At 40.9% G+C, this 18,543-nt stretch overlaps 2 protein-coding genes across 3 annotated transcripts; both read right to left on the bottom strand.

Annotated features, from left to right (window-relative positions):
* Positions 1-412: 412 nt before the first annotated feature.
* clp1 (cleavage factor polyribonucleotide kinase subunit 1) lies at positions 413-4,704 on the bottom strand. Its single transcript, XM_015946104.3, has 6 exons — positions 4,603-4,704; positions 3,921-4,195; positions 3,734-3,841; positions 3,541-3,660; positions 3,330-3,467; positions 413-1,335 (listed from the first exon to the last, which is right to left on the bottom strand). The coding sequence occupies exons 2-6, from the start codon at positions 4,191-4,193 to the stop codon at positions 649-651; spliced, it is 1,326 nt and encodes a 441-aa protein (XP_015801590.3). The 5' UTR covers positions 4,194-4,195; positions 4,603-4,704; the 3' UTR covers positions 413-648.
* A 1,802-nt stretch (positions 4,705-6,506) lies between these two features.
* Positions 6,507-17,597, bottom strand: selenoh (selenoprotein H). Of its 2 annotated transcripts, XM_070551470.1 has the most exons (6): positions 17,515-17,597; positions 17,115-17,180; positions 13,090-13,138; positions 9,873-10,015; positions 9,107-9,226; positions 6,507-6,596 (listed from the first exon to the last, which is right to left on the bottom strand). In XM_070551470.1, the coding sequence occupies exons 1-5, from the start codon at positions 17,528-17,530 to the stop codon at positions 9,120-9,122; spliced, it is 381 nt and encodes a 126-aa protein (XP_070407571.1). In that variant the 5' UTR covers positions 17,531-17,597; the 3' UTR covers positions 6,507-6,596; positions 9,107-9,119. The 2 variants fall into 2 exon arrangements, with proteins under 2 accessions (XP_070407571.1, XP_070407569.1); XM_070551468.1 differs by lacking the exon at positions 17,515-17,597 and having other exon boundaries at positions 17,115-17,361.
* Positions 17,598-18,543: the final 946 nt, after the last annotated feature.

Here is an 18,543-nt window from a genome sequence, read left to right as displayed (position 1 = left end):
AAAAGAAAAAAAAATCAGGATATTAACGTAAAATTAGAAAACAGAAAGCACACTGAGCTGGCAGGTGCTGACAAAACAAACAAGGCTGCTTTGTGGAGCAAGCAAACATTTACTGCCATACCGGTAGAGTGACTATTAAAGTATGGCAAACAGGTGAGGGTCATTTGTCAAAATTTGCTTCAAAGCAAGAACCATGAACATTGCAAGATCTGCCCAGAGAAGAAAGCAAGGCATATAAACTACTTTACAAATTAAATTGACTGGTTTGTTTAAAGTCTAACCAAAGCTACTTAGTTTCATTCATAACTAAAGGGTACTCCATCTAATTTTTCATAGGTTTCACAATAAGTTTTGAAACTAGCATTTGGAAATTAACAAATGACATTTCTGGAATAAAATCACAACTCAATAATTTGGCAATAAAAATATTTATTAACCAATTGGAGGCAAAGGGTCTCTCTTAAAAACTGCTTATCAAGACAAAATACATCCCTGCGTTTACAGGAGACAGGTCAGAGACCTGTATGTTCAGCTCTATAAAACAGAGTAAAATCTGCAGCACAAACCAATTTAACCTTTTATTCATTAAACAAAATCCAGCCAGGCTGCAGTTTGGCATGTTCAGCCCACCGCCTCTCTCTCAAAGTTTCACTTCATGTCCATAAATCGGATGTCCATTATGAGCAGTGTGTGTCTGGGCAGTGGCCTGGGAGCCGGAGAAAGCACTTTCATCACCTGCGTCTGAGTGTCTACCTGAGTTACAACAATAAAACCGCACACAGGACTCTCCACAATACTCTTTCTGGCATCTTCATCCCCATCGTCAACGCTGCTCACACTCAAGACGTGATACGTCAGATCCCTCCCTGGTGTCACAGGCACGAGTTTCAGTTGTGTATCATCCTGAGACATTCCCAGAGGCAAGCACGAGTCTGGGATGGATGGTGCTCCGATTTTATAGATACGAACATCTGAGAATCGAACTTCATAAGAAAAGGGGAAGAAGGAAATTCCACGGAATCCGTAGAAGTATTCACGGATTTTTTCATCCCGGGTTTCCCGCCGGCACTCTTTGGAGCGTTCCACCACTCCACCAGATTTAGGCAGGAGTACAACGCGCACAAAGTGAGGCAGGTCTCGTTTGAGTTCATTGTAAAGCCTCTCGTGATCCAACACCAGCACCACATCCACCTGAAAGGTGGATGCACAGTGGACCAGAGCCTGATATCCAGAACCCTTCACCCAGCCACAAGTGTTGATGATGCAGCCCCCCACGCTGGCCTTCCGGTTCATCTCACAGCGCTGGGAAAACACCTCAGCTAAGCATGATGTCAGCTACACATCAGGAGAAAGCTAGAGTTAGAGAAAATCAACATAAATGATGACAGCACTAGGGTTGTCACGGTGTGAAAATGTAACCTCACGGTTATTGTGACCAAAATTACCACGGTTTTCAGTATTATCCCGGTATTTTTTTTAAACGTGCTAAATTTTCACACAATTAAATAAATCCTGTATGTCAGGAAATATTGTCCTCAGTTTGTGTCTAAATTTTGCCTAAAATGTGTTATTTTGTAATGATGTTGTTTATTTGTTTACATTTTTTCCCTTTAGTCTTTAAAATACCAATATTTGCCCATAACTTCTTATTTTATGTCTGTTTGATGTCATCATTTAAAAATATTAGACCAGATGATACTCAGTACTCAAGTAGCCTTCTAATCAGATTCTTTTTTACCCTTACTTGAGTAATAAACCCTATATCAGGAAAATATTGTCCTCGGTTTGTGTCCTTCCAGTGAGCTTTGCAGATGTGGGAAAATGTCATCAGGCAGTAATCATTGTTAAATTCATAATTATTCTCGGAGAGAGACCAACTCTTATCTGCCCCTGGGAGCCCCGTAATGCATAGTGTCATTTCAACATGGGGGTGTCCGTGACACGGTTTATATGCAGGTAGCGGCGCTGCGGCTGCTTTATATAGCGACTCGTTGCATTCTCCCTCAACCCAAATCCTCGGATCACGCATTTTAGCTAAAGCGCTAACGTTAGCTTGCCTTGCGTTGACTGTAGAGTTGTGGGTGATGGTCACGCAGATGTGTCATGAGATTCAAATATCCAAAAGATGGCCGTACTTCCCACTTTGTCTTCTTTGAGGGATAAAAAATGTCCTGAGTGCTGCCGTCTCCTCCTTTGGCCATTATTTCAGCTTTAGCTTCAAGAAACGGGGTATCTGCAGGTTTAAGGGAGCCAAATTTAAGACTTTTTAAGACCTTTTTAGGCCAATTTGACCAAATTTAAGCTACTTTTTAAAATTAAATTTAACTATAATTTCCAGCTATTGTGAATGTGGGATTAGCCATCCAGTTACCATAAAAGTTGCACGTCCCCATGGCGCAATCTCCCACTAGCTTAACCAGCTTATGTGCTCATCTAAAAAAGCCCCCTTTCAATACCAACTGAATGTGTACGGTTCCGCTTATGCCATTATCATACACAAAAAATGCTGAACACTAACTAGAAATTCATGAAAATTGAAATAAAATAATCTTGTTTATTGTGTCTGTGGTAATTTAAGACCTTTGGAAATTGTATTTAAGGATTATTTGTCATTTTTAAGGATTTTTAAGGCCTTAAAGAGCAAGTCACCCCCTACAAGAAACTTACTTCACTCCCACTTCATGTTTGAAAAATGCAACAAATGCTGTTGCTTGGCAGACCAAGAGGGCGGAGCCGCTAACAAATACACACACACACAGGCTCACAATGGCATTATGACATCATAACATACCAGATGACATCATAGCATACCTCTTAGCCAATAGCGGTGGCAGATTTAAATTCAAATACAGTGCAGAATGTTTCCCTGACGACGGCGCAACACTGACAGTTTTAGGCAGAATATTTGAATTTTAACCAAGATGCACTGAACTGCCAAATTATTGACTACACGTGTCTGTAGCATGATTAGACACTCCTTTATATAGTTGATCAGCAAAAAAAATGTGATTTGGGGGTGACTTGCTCTTTAAATTTGGAAAAGCAAATTTAAGACTTTTTAAGGACCCGCGGATACCCTGAAGAAAGTTTTGGCTGTAAACAGCAAAGTGCACATGTGCCGCCAGCGACTTCAGCAAATGATACGGTGGCTGGTAAGGGTCACCGCGCCTACACCGCAGCCACGGTAACCCACTGAGATAATATAGTTTTTTTTTAAAACAAGACGGTTATTATTATTGTCAACTTTTTTACCGGGGTTTACAGCTACACCGGTTACCGTGACAACCCTAGACAGCACAGGATAAACTTGTGGCAGAAAGACTTCTCACCTTGTTGTACAGTTTGATATTGGTCCCTGGAGTAGTCGAGCCAAAGTGATACACTAAGGGCGCCTGAACTGAGAAACCCTCCTCCACATCAGCCGGACGCTCAATGCACAGTGCTGACACTGTCCCTGGGACAGACACCTGCAGAAACAAAGCGACTGATCACCTGAGCATTTGTTTAAATCTGTATTATGATCACTAAAAGCAGTTTTACCCCACTCTGTCCGACATCCAGTTCAACAAATGTAGGCCTCCTTCCAACCCTGACAGCATAGCTGAGGAGCAGCCGACACACCGTGGACTTGCCCACATCCGTAGGTCCCACCACCATTACCTGAAGGCAGAATAAATACTAAATATCAATGTCATATTCTTTGGACTACTGCTTTCTTCTTCTTGAAACATACTCTTGGTCCCCTCTCGTTATCCCGCTCTGCTTGTTTCCTCATCTGTTCCAGGGCAGCATGTGTGTTCAAATAGAGCAGCATAGGAGTGTCCTTAGACACATAAGCCACCTGCAGAGACAACGGAAAAGCATTCAAACACACAAGGCAGCACGCGGGTGATTATTCAGACTAACAGCCTAACATTCACCTCTGGTTTTCCATAAAGATTCACAGTGCAGCCTTGCCAGGTGAAAACTGCTATTTTGGAGCCTGGCCCAAACGTGTACTTCTTATTCCGGTTTAGCTCTGATCCGAACACTTCAGCCATTCCCGTGACGAGCTCCATCTCCACCTGCTCTGATGCATCTCCTGCCTCCACCTCAAACCGCAGCTCTGTCTCCTTCTCCAGGTCGAACCTGGTAAACGGCTTCCCCGATGCCGGAGCATCGTCACTCGTCTTCTCCAAAACCTCTGTCGCCATGACTGACACAAAAACGTGGTCACACACATTTGACTAAAATATCACGCAGAGTATTAACGGTTGCACATTTCTACAGTGCAACAGCAAGACCATACACTCTGCAAGATTGTAAACGTCACTGACAGATTCGGAGATTAGTGTAATTAAAAAAAAACCTTAATATAAAGAAATAGTTGTGGTCAGACCATGCAAAGCTATCTGGTGTTACGCTATGAAAGAAACACTGAATACAAAAAACACGTTTCAAATAAAAAAAGAAAAGAAAAGTTGCTAGCAGTTAGCAGGCCGCTGCTAATCTAACGTTATTAAATTAAACAAATGCGGAATGACAGTGTACTAATAATCAGCAAACATCAAACACAAACAAAATAAAATGTACAAGTTGTTTTTTTATATACGAAACTCTTACCTGCAAAATATCAGGTATTTGTTGTTTTTAAGAAACTGCGTTTAAGACGAGAGGACCTAGCTCGACGGTAGGCGCGTGGTGATGACGTAAGGTCTTTAATAACCAATCGCATGCCAGGTTGTTTTCTTTCTTTTACTGCCACCTACTGGCTCGTTCGGTCTTTTGATTTGCTTCTAGTAACTGTAACATGGTGGTGCAGCTGCCTTGCAGAGGTAAGGTCGCAGACTTGAATCCTGTCTGCGGATGCATTTCCATCCCATGCATGCGTGGGGTCTCTCAGGGTACTCTGGTTTCCTCCAGCCCAAAACATGTACGTCAGGTTAAATGTTCTGAGTGTGAGTGAATATTTGTTGGCTGGAGTTAGTCACCAGCTCCCCTCAAAGCAAGTCGGAAATCTTATTTTTCAGCATGTGCTCTAACAGAGATATTTATATGAAGTCTCCATTCACTATAATGGTTACAACTTCACACAGGGCCACAGGTTATTTTACTAACAATTTCTTCCCTATATATCCTTATCTGCAGGGGCACCACCAGAGACTTTAGACCACATGAAAAAATATCACATTGAACCCCATTACCAAAAGCCACAAGTAAGGGTGTTTGTTTTAAAAATTACCAGGGACAATAATGGGAAATATTTTTTCATCATCCTTGTAGAAGCATGACATTTTTCATCAAAAGTACCTGTTTAGTTTGTGGCATCAGCATAAAAATCATGTGAGAATCTAAACAGTAAAGATCTGTTAGTGAAAGATGTTAGAGCTCATTCTAACCTTGAAACCACATTAATGAAGCTTACGAATGATCTCTTCTGGTCTTGTTGGATCTCGGTGATTTTCTTTTCCTATTCCTTTTTCTCCCACTTTCCTTACTAAATGAATTTATCAATTTTTTTCTCTCATTTTAAACATATTTGTAATCATTCTTTGAAATCTTTTTTATACTTTTTTGTGAAGAACCTCGTGATGTTTATCTTGAGAGGCGCTGTAAACGATTGTTTTCCTTCTTTCAGTGCTGGTTTTGACACAGTTGATCACAATATTCTCTTAGAAAGGCTCAGACATGTTGTAAGGATTAAAGGAACAGTGCTAGGCTGGTTTAAATCTTACGTCTGACAGAATTGAGTTTTTTCATGTAAGCGACAAATCTTCATGCAGTCTGTAGGGTTACTTGAGGAATACCACAGGGTTCAGTGCTACACTGATGATACTCATTTATGTATAAATCTTGAGGTTACATTTCTGTTGAGTTACTTCTGTAGTTATGCTGCTGTAGACTCAAGACTGCTCGTGTTCTAAGCTGATATTTCCAAGAGAGGTACTGCCAACCACTAAACATTTTCCCTCTATTTTTATTCTTTAACAGAAAACTCCAGTTCATCTGTTTAGCTTTTGTGTCTGCTGTATTCTCAAATTCTCAGTCAGTTAGGGCACCCATACTGAGCCAGGCTCTGCTGGAGGTTTCTTCCTGTTAAAAGGGCATTTTCCTCTCCACTGTCACTACATGCTTGTTTAGTATGAGGATTGCTGTAAAGACTCTGACACTAGTCAGTGACTCCATGCTGGGTTTTCTTGTATAGGAAACCTTTTAACTAATTGACAATGAGCTGATAAGTAAGTTCCACTGGAACATTTACTTTGTAAAGTAACCTGAGACAACTCTTGTGATTTGGGGTCATATAAACGTAATTTAATTGTTGCTGTATCAAATCATCCACACTAGTTGCACACAGGTCCATGCTTTGTTAAAGCAAAAATACACGCAGAAAAACAAAGTAACATTTTATTTAACATCAGCAACACTCAACTTTTGAGAAATAAAACACTTGAAAGACACTAGGAGACAGTTCCTGTATTTACTAAGATGCCCCAGCAGGTGTCACCGCGTAACCAGAAGGTGTCAAAGAGCTGGCTTCTTCAGAAGAGGGACTGAGAAAGTCTCCTTGGTCACTCTTCATCATTTTTGCTTCTAGTCATCTTCTGGATGCCCGGCTGCAGAAGAGTGGCATTTCACTAAATGTAAACAAATATAAAACATATGTGAGTTAATGCTGTTCACATGCAGGTTTAACACAATACTTAAATTGCATCCTAATATTTGGCCTGTATCTGTATTGGGGCTTTCTTAGGTTTCTACAATCCACACGCTGATGATGATGATGACCTGTAATGTAGCCACAGCTTCCCTGGGGCACACTGACGAAAGCGAGACGGCTGAAGACCAGCGCCATTGGTCTTCTAAAATAGGGGTGTGTCCGAATCCACAGGAAGGATGCTTGTAAGAGCGCATTTTGAGGTCGATGATGTCACAGCGTGGTGACGAGTACTGTCGGAATTCCAAGAATACTTATTCTCGCGTCCTCAAATGCGTCCTTGCTCCACCCACATTTTGAGGCGGGGCCTGTTGTATCCTCACAGAACAAGGCTGTCCCAGCATGCTTTGCGCGCCGGCTGTGGATTTTCAACAAGTAGAGAAAATGGGGAGAGCTACGAAGTTTTAAACGTAAATTTGTTTAAAACTAGACGTAAAAAGCAGTTTTGTTTATGGACATTTTTCGTTTGTATATTTGTTTCTTAAATTACATTTTGGCAGAAATCAGCCAGAATGAGTTTATCGCGGGTCCCGTAGTTATTCCCGTGTGTGTGTAGCGAATTAAACTTGTCATTTGTTTTAGGGACAACAGAGCGTTTTTATTGAGCTTAGAGGTGAAGAGGGAAGCTGTCTACACATGAGTACAGAAGTTCTTCTGTGTTCTGCTGTGAAAAGCAGTTTTACATTCAGGGATTCACACAGCTGACACGTTTTAATGAAGTAAAAATTGTTTAGAATATAATTTTTATCTTCTCATGTGGATAAATGTAAAAATGTGTTTATTGCCTTTTTTGTCACCTGCGGTCTGATTTTCTCTGTAGGACTGCAGGTGTCCAGGGTCAGGAGAGGCTTTACCTGGTGGTCCTCCTGGGAGAGAGGCCTTCTACTGTTATCATGTTAATGTTATTTAGCTGTTTGATATTTGAACACATTTATTAAAACAAATACTAATTGATAACTTTTTTTGGTCATTGATTTTATCACCAGTTTTATTATTACAGATGTTTTTGAACATGTTACATGAACAGAAAATGAAAAGATGGTAAGGAGACAAGATTATTTATAATACGTTACAATTATTTACAGATCAAAACCAGTATGGACCAGTTATGTACGGTTAAAGCAGGATTAACCTGTCTCATTCTGGATCATTTATTTAAACTGAGCGAGCAGGAAGTCTTTAACTGTGCATCTGGATCTGCTGCAGGAGGATCCAGACGTGGATGGAGGGCTGGATCAGACCCGTGGCTGGACGTTTCTGGTCAGAGGAACATCATACAGGACGGTCTGCAGAGAGAGCTTTGGGACGCTTCCTCTCACTGTCCACTCCATCGTCCTTCTACAGGGACTTCTGGGCTGGCTCAGACGACGACTGTGACATCTCCAAGATGTATTCAGAAATATGAAATGATGAGATGGTTTATGGATCCACTGGTATAACAATTGTGACTCTTCAGCAAATAAAACCACAGTGTTGTTTTTAATAGAGGTTCCTACATAAATGACTTGCCTGTTAACAATAGTGGTGGTTTGCTGGTACCTCCTGCAGGACAGAGCACCACTGACCTCCTCCACACACATCTTCCTCAGGCTCATCCTCCAGACCCACAACTTCACCAGCACAGAGGCAGATGTGCAGCACAGTGCATGCTGACCTGTAATATATTAAAAAAAGTTTTTTTTTTATTGAAAAATGTAAAACAAACATATAACCTGATGTATGATGGTTCTGCTCAGTTTAAAGAAAATCAGCTGGGAATAGTTAAATAAAAACTACAGAGAATTTACATTTTTAAGACAGATCTAATCATTATTAGTCTTAAGTTGACTAAATAAATGCACATTGAAAACACTTCAATGCTATTTTATTAAAAGCCTGTTTTTTAAAGCATTTTATCCCCATTTGATGCAAAATAAGTTCTACGGTCCAATTTACATTAGAAAACATCCTGCTGCATTTAACATTTATAATGCATTTGGTTTATATTAATTACCTACATGATAATACTCTGTAGTAATGTGTTGTGTGTGTTTAACAAGTTCATTCTGTAGCTTAAAACAAACATGAAACCATCTAAAGTTAACATGTAAGTCCTGAAAGCTTCTAGAATAAACAAAGTTACTTTACCTGAAAACGGTTGTGAACAAACGCTGCTGATGGACGTGAAGTTGCTCTAGCTCCTTAATATTCCTGCTCGATTTTCGCTAGCTTTAGCATGTTTCCTTTGTGTGTAGCTGCCGCCACGGCTGTGACGGGACCTACGGGCCAGCGTAGAGGTGAAGGCTAGACTGTCCGAATTCAGAGCCGCTGACTTCCGGTTTTAGCAGTCGAGCAAGGACCCGTACTCATAAGCATCCTGCCCGTGGATTCGGACACACCCTAGGTTTCTGTTAAATAAGTTAAACAAACCTTTACTGTGTGTTTATTCACTCTTTAAGGCTTCCTGCAGAGCAGCTGCAACAGCTTCAGGTTGTGGAAACTTCATTTTACGTGGTGGACCCTTCTTGATGCCGCTCCACAGGGACGTTTCTTTAGAAGAAAAATAGTAAGAGATCTGTCATTTTATAAAAGTAATAGTACAAAGTCGTTAATAGTTAATTTCAAGACAATTAAAGGACATATTATCCAAACACAGACAATTAGGTCAGGGGTACTGAATTCCGAGCCTGGAGGGCGGGTATCCAGCACGTTTTATCAAGTGTGTTGGAGCAGAGAAACCACTAAAACATGCTGGATACGGGCCGTCGGGACCGGAATTCAATACCCTGGATTTAGGTAAATACTTTTTGGACTTAGCCAAGGCAGGACTTAACAAGCCTGTGAGGATATCATTACAGAAATGAGGAAAAACCATAAGGAAAACTTGAAAGAGAAATCTAAATTTTATAATAGTTAACTGTCAATGAGCAGTTTTTAAAAGGATGCTTTACAAACATTTAAATTATTCAAAACTTTTCAAATCTAGTTTTCTTGTTTAAGTATCTGATATTTGCATTTCAAGTCACAAAAAGATCGTCATAGCCTTCTGTGTGCAAATAAAATATTAATGAAAGATGAGAACAATTGCAAAAACTAAAAGTTGAAGAGTTTGGCCAGGATGATCTCCAAAACGGATTTCCTTTGGAAACACCAGATGTCCTGATTATTTCTGGCATTGGCTTCTTCTCCCCCTCACCTTTGTCCCCATCCAGCAGAGAGATCTCAAAGCTGTTCCTGCGGGGTTTGTCAGGGTTGATGACCACACTCAGACCAGGGCGGATGGCCAGAAGGGCTGACTTCACCTCCTGGGCATTACGCCCATACACTCGTCAGCTTTTACTGCCAAAAACAAATATGAGATCAACCATCAGCTGGACATCTGTGATGGTCATTCAGAGTATCTATTAGTGGCTGCTCATCATGTCAATATATACATTTATGCAAGCACAGTGCTAGAGCCCCACCTCTGCTGCAAAACGCAAAAAAATATTGATGATATCTTCAATTGAGACCCACAGACTATTTAAAATAGGGGTCGGCAACCCGCAGCTCTGGAGCCGCATTCAGCTCTTCCATCCATCTGATGCGGCTCTCTGTGCTTGTAAAATAATGAATGGATATTTAAATAAAATGCTTTATATTTTACTGCATTAATTTTACATCTGGATGTCAATTCTAAATGTAAAGATTGTCTGAACCTGAACAGGTCCAACCCGGTCTTACTGTGAGACCGGGTTGACGGGTCACGCTCGTGCGTAATAGGCGCTTTCTGAGCTGAAGAGGATGTGAGATTCTGGGCTTCTCCTCAGACAGGCTCATGGATGCGTCGCCACATTGGAGACAGGAACAAGCACTATTCAGCCAAAGTTTCATAATCAGGGAACATTTTCTAAGTGACAAGTCTCTCTAAGAGACAGGGTTTGGAAAACGCTCGCTTCAGTGGGAGGAACCTTCCCGCATGCGCTCTGGTTCTGCGACACGCTCCAAGCCCCTCTCCACATCTTCAGCTCGCTGTGGACCATACGTACGCGCTGACAGCGAGCTGCACTGAGCAGTGTCCAGCTCAGATGTTCAGATGGGAATCTTTTCTTGAGTGATTTAGCTACATCTACAATGTGCGTAACAAATAAAATGTCAGTTTGTCTGCATGTGTCGGGGTAATTCTCTATTAGCCTAGTGAACTAGACCAAATTCTTTCTTTGCAAAGTTTGGTCTGGGAACGCTCCACTGGAACCTCTGCAGCTCCCAACAGCATTCTGGCTGGCCAATCACAGCTCTCTAGAGGGGTTTCAAACACATAAAGAGCTGTGATTGGTCCATAATGGTGGGCCAATCATAGTGCTTGATCTGCTTAGTGAACAAATCACAGAGCTTTATCTGCTTTGTGGGCCAATCAGGGCACTCTATATGCCTGGTGGGTGGGATGATGCAACAGAGTGAAACAAGATGGCGGCAGCTCGTTTGAAATGGCTTTTTTTCTCCTTCAACTGCGGACCGCCTCATTTACCGATAGCTGTTGCGGTGAGTATGTCACATTCATTGTCCAGTAGCATGCAGAGATCATTTGAAAGACAACGGAAGAACCCGCCCCACAACTGAGAGCCATCAATGGAGTGTTGCCAGACTAAATAATACATTTATTTTGTCTGGCTTGCCAGGCTATCTTTCTATTCTTTCTCTGTCAAAATAAACGGACAAATACGGGAACTATTCAGTCAACACAAGCCCTGCTTTTAACGGTTTTGTTTTCTTGTGAAAATTGTTACAAAGAGATAAAATTAAATTTGATTAACACCAGAGCCAGGTGTTACGTTCCCCACTCATGTGTGGCCGTAAATGTGCTGTTTTCTTTTTATTATTGTGTTTGTTTAAAATGGCGCATTCTTTTTATTATTATTGTGTTTGTTTAAAATGGCGCATTTAAGTTCCAAACAGTTAAGGACACACCGGCGCAAGACATCGCTGGAGGGTGGCGTCCCCGTTGCTGTGGAGACGTGCCGGGATTCCCTCGCTGCGGACGTTCTCTCCGATGACGTCACGGGGAAGTCCCCGCTCCGAATTGCTGCAGTCACACCTGCAGCTCATCTTGGACGGAGTGTGTTTGTTCCCGAGAGGGGATAAAAGGAACGCTGGATACACGCCCGAGGAGCTACTCCTAACCCATGAGTAGTCTCCATTTCTGCTCCGTTCTGGACACCCTGACTTTAGAATACGATTGTGCGCGCGTTTAGAGGAAAGCCTCTGCATGGTATTCTGTTTAAGCTTGAGTCAGTGGTTTGTAGCCAATTGCTTCACACTAGTATACGTGCCTGGACAGAAAACTAAGTATTTTCTGTTCTTTAAAAGGTTCGTTTGTTTGGCTTCAGAGAGCCATTTGGGTTATAGAAACTCTTAGAAACCCGTACCAGCCTAAGTAATTATTTCATTTTAAAAGCTACCCGAGATCTGTTGATTAGTCTGTTTTCCAGCTTTTAATTAAAAGCTGTGATTTTTCTTTATTACCTGTTTATTTGACTCAGGAGTTTTCTTTGTTGGGCTGTGTCTAGTAGATTGTGTTAGAACCTTCAGCCCCAAGAACAAGTGTAAGCTGTGTAACAAACATAAGGTGTGTTTTGATTAAATAAGGAAAATATTTTTATACCCAGGTTTCTTTCTCATCTGTTCTTATCTTTTCTCTGTCCTCTTAGCTTCTTAAAGGGGTAAAGCATAAGTAAAAACCTAACACCAGGCGCACTGCGCCGTTATCTCCGTCGCTGTAAATGAGGGAAAAATAAATTGATTGGATCATTTTCTTACCTTCCCCACCTACAAAGTTAAATTACAGCAATCAAATCTGAACAGTTTGAACATGTTTTAAAAAGAAACGTGTGACAAAAGTGGCACCTGCTCAGTAAAACCACAAACATGGTGAAAAATATTAAAATATTGTAGGCAGAGACGGGCTACAACTTCTGGATCCATCTTATACAAATCGCTTTATTGATTATCTTCTATTGAAAGATAACTTTGATGTACACGAGCAACCGGTACTGGCTGTCACTTGTTGTGATTGGTTAAAGCAGCTCTCTGCTGTGGCTCCCAGTGTTTTCTTTACTGTGGGCAGCAGGCAATAATGGCTCTTTGACGGGAAAAGGTTGCCGGCCCCTGATTTAAAATAACAGAAAATTAATTTGAAGGAGACATGTTTGTATTTTACCTGATCAGCTGAGAACTGAACTTGAGTCCTTGTATTACAATAAGGTAAACACACTGGTGAACGAAAAATTCACTGCAAACGGACTTTGTCATTTAGGGAAAACCCGGTACGACACGATAACTGGGTCCATTTTAAACTCTACGTGATGAAACACTTTCCTAGTGGTGCGCATATATTAGTTCAATCACTCCATTACTGGCAACCATCGACAACTCACCAATGTTCAATAACCACCTTGAGGTTTTGCTGGCCAACGTGCTCCTCTCAGTGTTGCCAACTGTTTTTGACTGAAAGTAGCTGAAGTTCCCCCCGAAAGACGTTAGATGTCACCAGATGACGTCACGTGCTCATTTGCATAAGACGTGATGACGTCACCACGTCTGCGTCGTGACGTAATCGGTCTTGTAGAGTAAATCAATCAAATAAAACCCACGTGATTTTATAAAAAATGTATTTAATTTATTTTTTAATATTTTATTAAAATGAAAAACCCATAGAATACAAAACAGCACCTTTTTATAAAAGTTTAAAATGTGCAATGTTTATGAACTCATCATAGAGTTCCAATGTTCCTTGATCGCACCACAAGTGGTGCGAGCATCGACATGGGTGTGAGAAGCCAGCAGCCATGTGCGATAGCGACGCTGCCCTGCGGTCAGCCTACCAGTGCCAACTGAGCTCAGCTGCCGAAATGCGGCAGGATGGCGGAAGGAGTGGTTGCCCTTTATCTAGCTCCGGTGGCTATCTTAAATAATGAACTTGTTAATAAACTATTTGCATGCGAGAGAAAAAAACTCACTGGTCATATTATATCACCCTTCACAACCAGACGAAGGAGTTTCAGCAAAACGTAAAGTGTGTGTGAGTCAACAAAGGAAGAAGAAAATGGCTAAAGCTAACAACAAAGCTAACAAAGCTACTCACGACGACTACCTCGCCCCAGCGAAGATGAGCACAAACTCAAAAGGTAAGAAAACTTATCATCACCCTGCAAAGCTGTAACTATTTCAATATTTACACTATTAACAACAATGAAACAGTTTTATCTATTAGTTTCAGTTCAGATGTTTTATTAACAATAGATTAACTATTTAACATATTTATTTAAAGGCCAACCACATGAACTATTGACATATTTACAGTATTAACAAAAAGGATTTTTTATTGTAGTTCCAGTTGATATTCTTTACTTACAATAAATTAGCTATTATACAGCTTGATTTAAAGGCCAATCACATGAACTATTGACTTATTTACAATATTAACAGAGTTTTTTTTAAATTGGAGTTCCAATTTATTTTTTTTTATTAACATATCACATAAACTATTGACAAATATTTACAAAGTTAACTAATTTTAATGTTTTTTTTTTTAAATCTGCTTACTCTAGATCATCGAGGGCCCTGAGGCAGAACTCCATGTCCTCTATACAAGCACTATCAGTGCTTTCCCTCTGAGAAGCAGTGCTGGATGACTGCATGCTTGGACCTGGACAACTGTCTGCTTTAAAAGAGTAGGCAGCAGACGTGGCAAAGAGATTTAGCACCTTATCTGGCAACTTGTGCTCATAACACGTGTTCCCAGCTAGTCTTAAGCCATATCTTATGTGGAGGATGGAGGTGAGAGTTTGGAGGGACATGCGGCTTCTTAATTTGTTTTTAATGACACCCATTTGGCTGAAGAGTCTTTCTACTGCAGCATTTGAGTGAGGCAGCGAAAGAACTGAAACTGCTGCAGACGCCAACTCTTCAAATGGGTTAAGGCCTGCTGCATCCCTGTGCTTTTTGACCTCAAACCAGAACCCAGTGGTGTTGGCTGTTTCCTCCCATCTCTGAAAATGGACACTTCTCCACTGATTAATTATGCGGTCAGTTGTTTCAGGATCATATCCTAATAAGACCATCAGCTTTGCCATGTCATCTGGGTTCTTGTTTTGTTTCAGGGTCTCTCCGACGCTGAACAATGACATGTGCTGAAGAATTTCCAGACTGTCCGGAAGTCTTGCTCGAAGCTCATTGGCTAGGGCAACGGTGTAACTAATACACCTCCGTCTCACACAGTCCTCATCCTCAGGGGAGATGGTAAGCTCTGCTGTTTTGGACTCAAATGCAAAGCCAAGATACGGCCTGGGTGAGATGTGGTTCTCTATTGGGTCTTTCAGGATGTCAATTGTAGCCCCAGGATGAAGAACTCTGCTGCACACAGATTTAATTAGTAGAATTAAACAGTCCAGGAGCTTGAGAGGATCTGTTTGCTCTCCCTCAAAGGCCTTCACTGCAGCCTGCACCTCACCAAGGATTGATTTCAGGTAGGTCAAGTACAGTAGGTTCTGTGGGTCAGCATACATTGAATGCAAAACGTCTGCCATGTAGCAATGCTCGCTTGTCTTGGTCAGACTAAAATGGAGCTTTAGCTCCTCCCACTGACTGAGTAGTCTTGATACAGCAGGTTCTATTGAAAGCCAGCGTGTGGCACAGACTCTTGTTATGGCCAATGGCCTCTCGCCACAGTTTATGGTTTCATAAACTGTCCTGTATGCTTCTTTTCTTTTAGGGGAGATGGAGAACCAATTGTAGGTTTCCCTGACCAGGAACTCAACACTGCGAGGAAGAGTGGTTTTGGAAGCAGAGCTGACAGCCAGTTGCAAGGAGTGACATACACAGCGGATGAGAACAAGGTGTTTTATTTCTTCTTTAAGAATTTTGTGAACACCATTGTATATCCCTGTCATTACTGATGCATTGTCTGTTCCAATGCCAAGCAGGTTCTCCTTCTCAAGGCCAGACTGATGGAGAAAGGAGAGAACTGCCTTGGCGATGCTCTTCGCATCCCCTCCCTCCAGCTCAAGAAGGCCAAGGAAGGTGTCCACCATGTGTCCCTTTCCCTCACTAAAATAGCGAACCACAATGCCCAGATATTTGGAGACACTGACATCTGTGCTTTCATCAAGCAAAAGGCTGTATTTGTTACTGCCAATGTCAGCCACCAACCGCTGTATGAAATATGGAGCCAAAACACCATTTATCATCTCAGTGCATTTGGTACGGTGCATCCGAAAATTTTGGGCAATAGTAGAATCAGGGAAAGCTGCTTTGCATGCTAAACCAATGTGGTCACATGACAAAATTGAGCAGTGATCACTGATAGCCAAAGCAATTGTGGCCTCTGCCTGCTTCAGTGTGTCCGTTTTTTTGGCAACGAATGTCAGTTTGGGTTGGCTTGCCTGATTGTAAGGCTTAGCCTTCTCGATGTGCTTCTGGGTAGCTGCATGCTTTTTAATGTCTGACAACTTTGCATAGAGGTCTGTTTTGCAGTACATGCAGGTAGCTCTAATGTCACTACCTGCATGTGGTTTCAGCCAACCTTTAAATTCAGGTAGTGACTCCCATTCTTTGCGGTACTTTTGGAAATAGGATTTTGGTTGTGTCATTGTTGTAATGTATTTACTTTGCCAATTTGTCTAATAAAATGTTAAATGTCTGTTTTTTATCGAAATCTGTGTCACTATGATGAAGGGAAAACAAGGAGGTGGGACAGGATGAAAGAAGTAAAAACAATTTTTTTAATTTTGAGTTGGGGAAAATGTGAGGTGAACTGAGAAATTAATAAATGGTAAGCAATAAAAAAAGGCTGGGGACACTTTAGAAAGAGGAAGGAGAAATAAATGTTTAAAAGATGAAAAAACGTATATAGGAATTAAAGAAATTATTGCTTTCTAAGCAAAAGTAAACAGTGTAAAGTAGCCTTTAAAAAGGCTGTTTAATGTATGTTCAATTCTCTATAAAACTGATACAAAGTCTGAAAATAGGTGGATATCTGTTGGTGGGTGGCCAGTGTGTGACTAACAAAAGGAAAAAATTGGTCTTAAATACTTGGATATTTCTTTTGTACAATTAAATTTATTTTCTCTGTAAAACAAATTTATTAGTTGGAGGGTGAAAACCCACAAATGGTTTGATTGGTCAACGGGGGTAGCATGATCATGCTGCAATCACATGCGCAGATCATTTTCTTTCTGATCATCTGGAGGAAGGACACGGTCCTGTCGCTTCAAATGCATCTCTAATCTGCAGGTAAAGTCGGCATCTCGGCAACAAAGTTGTAGTCGAAGTAGCTGAGGAGGGTCGGAAATGTCACCAGAATTGTCGCTAGTCGCTTTTTTGAAAAACAGTCGTTAAGGGGGTCTGAAAAGTCGTTATAAATGGTGACAGATTCGCTAAGTTGGCAACACTGGCTCCTCTCCGGTCTCCTTCTGTGTTGACGTCTGCTCAGCCTCAACCTCCGCTTTGCGTTTCGTACCTCGACGACCTGAGCAGTAACAACATGTTTGGTGCACAAACATTTAGATTTTTTTATATAACTGACAGCATAACTGAACTAGGTCAAGCACGCTCATGTGCAAGTGTGTACGTTCAGACAGTTTATACTAATTTAAAACGCTTAAACATGTCGTGAATGTATTAAACTTGTATATCAGTCATTCTCTAGGGATGTTTTCATGTTTTAGCCATGTAAGCTAACGTAAACGCCAGAAGCAAAAATGTAGCATGGCACTCATGGTAACACGTTAGTCGACCAAATAACTGAGTTAAAGTCAAGTTATGAAAGAACTAAAGCAAACTTACTGCCCAAACTCACCCACCTGCTTTAGACGCCATGTTGTTGTTGTTCCGTTTCGCGGGCTGACGGACTGTACCAACAACCCAAGGTTGATGGAGGGGGTTTGAGCTGATGGGCGAGACCACTAACAGGTTTGATTTCAGAACAAAATAGCAAAACGGATAAAATGTTGCCAGGCATGCCAGACTCGTCCTCTGTTTAATTCTGCTCACAGAACTGTGCAGAATTAAACAGAGGACGAGTCTGGCAGACCAGGCTAGATAAAATGAGGACTTTACTTAAACGAAATAAACATAAATTAAAAACGGTCTAATATTGTGTAAAGATTTTAACATTTGGCATGACGTGCTTTACTGATATCACATATTTGTTGGATGCATCTAAAAGGTAACCCTACATTTGCATTTATTTTATAATAAAAATAACTCGTTTTGTCCTCTCCATCATTTTTCTCAGTAAATGTGAACAAATTAGGAGAAAACATTTCAAATAAGGTTTTGACCACATAATAATACCATAATTGTATTATTTAGCTCAACTGGCATCATGAATTGACAATCATGAATTGACATATTTTTATTTTCAGATTTTTAGCAAGTCTTAACAATAAAGATAGACTAACAGTGTACTTTCTGTGTTAAAGCCTTTTTCATCTATAGCCAGGGAAGATTAAACACATTAGAATCTTTCTTAGAAATAAATCCAGCTGAAGACAATCAGCCGACACAACATTCACACGCTGACCTGCAGAATGTTAGGTTTCAAAGGTTTAAGAATATTATTTTAATTCAGTGATGTTTTCAGGCGGCTATTTCTTAAACCCTGCCTCTAATGAAGACCAAGACTGTTAACAACAGATTGCAAACAGAAACAAAGAATAGACTTTAAATCTTTGTATCATTTGTGCGTCTTCTGTCATTTCCAAGTAAAAATCTGTCTATTGTCCCCTGCAAATACTGGGACTTAATGAATGTGTCCACATTATCTGACAATTCCTAAATCTTGACTTGTTTGCAAGTGGCTGAATGACAGCATCCCAAAGAAGCAACAG

The sequence above is a fragment of the Nothobranchius furzeri genome, chromosome 1 (genome assembly GCF_043380555.1).
Source record: "Nothobranchius furzeri strain GRZ-AD chromosome 1, NfurGRZ-RIMD1, whole genome shotgun sequence".
NCBI lineage: Eukaryota > Metazoa > Chordata > Actinopteri > Cyprinodontiformes > Nothobranchiidae > Nothobranchius > Nothobranchius furzeri.
The sequence above is the reverse complement of the archived record's forward strand: the minus strand, read 5'-3'. Positions and strand labels throughout refer to the sequence as shown.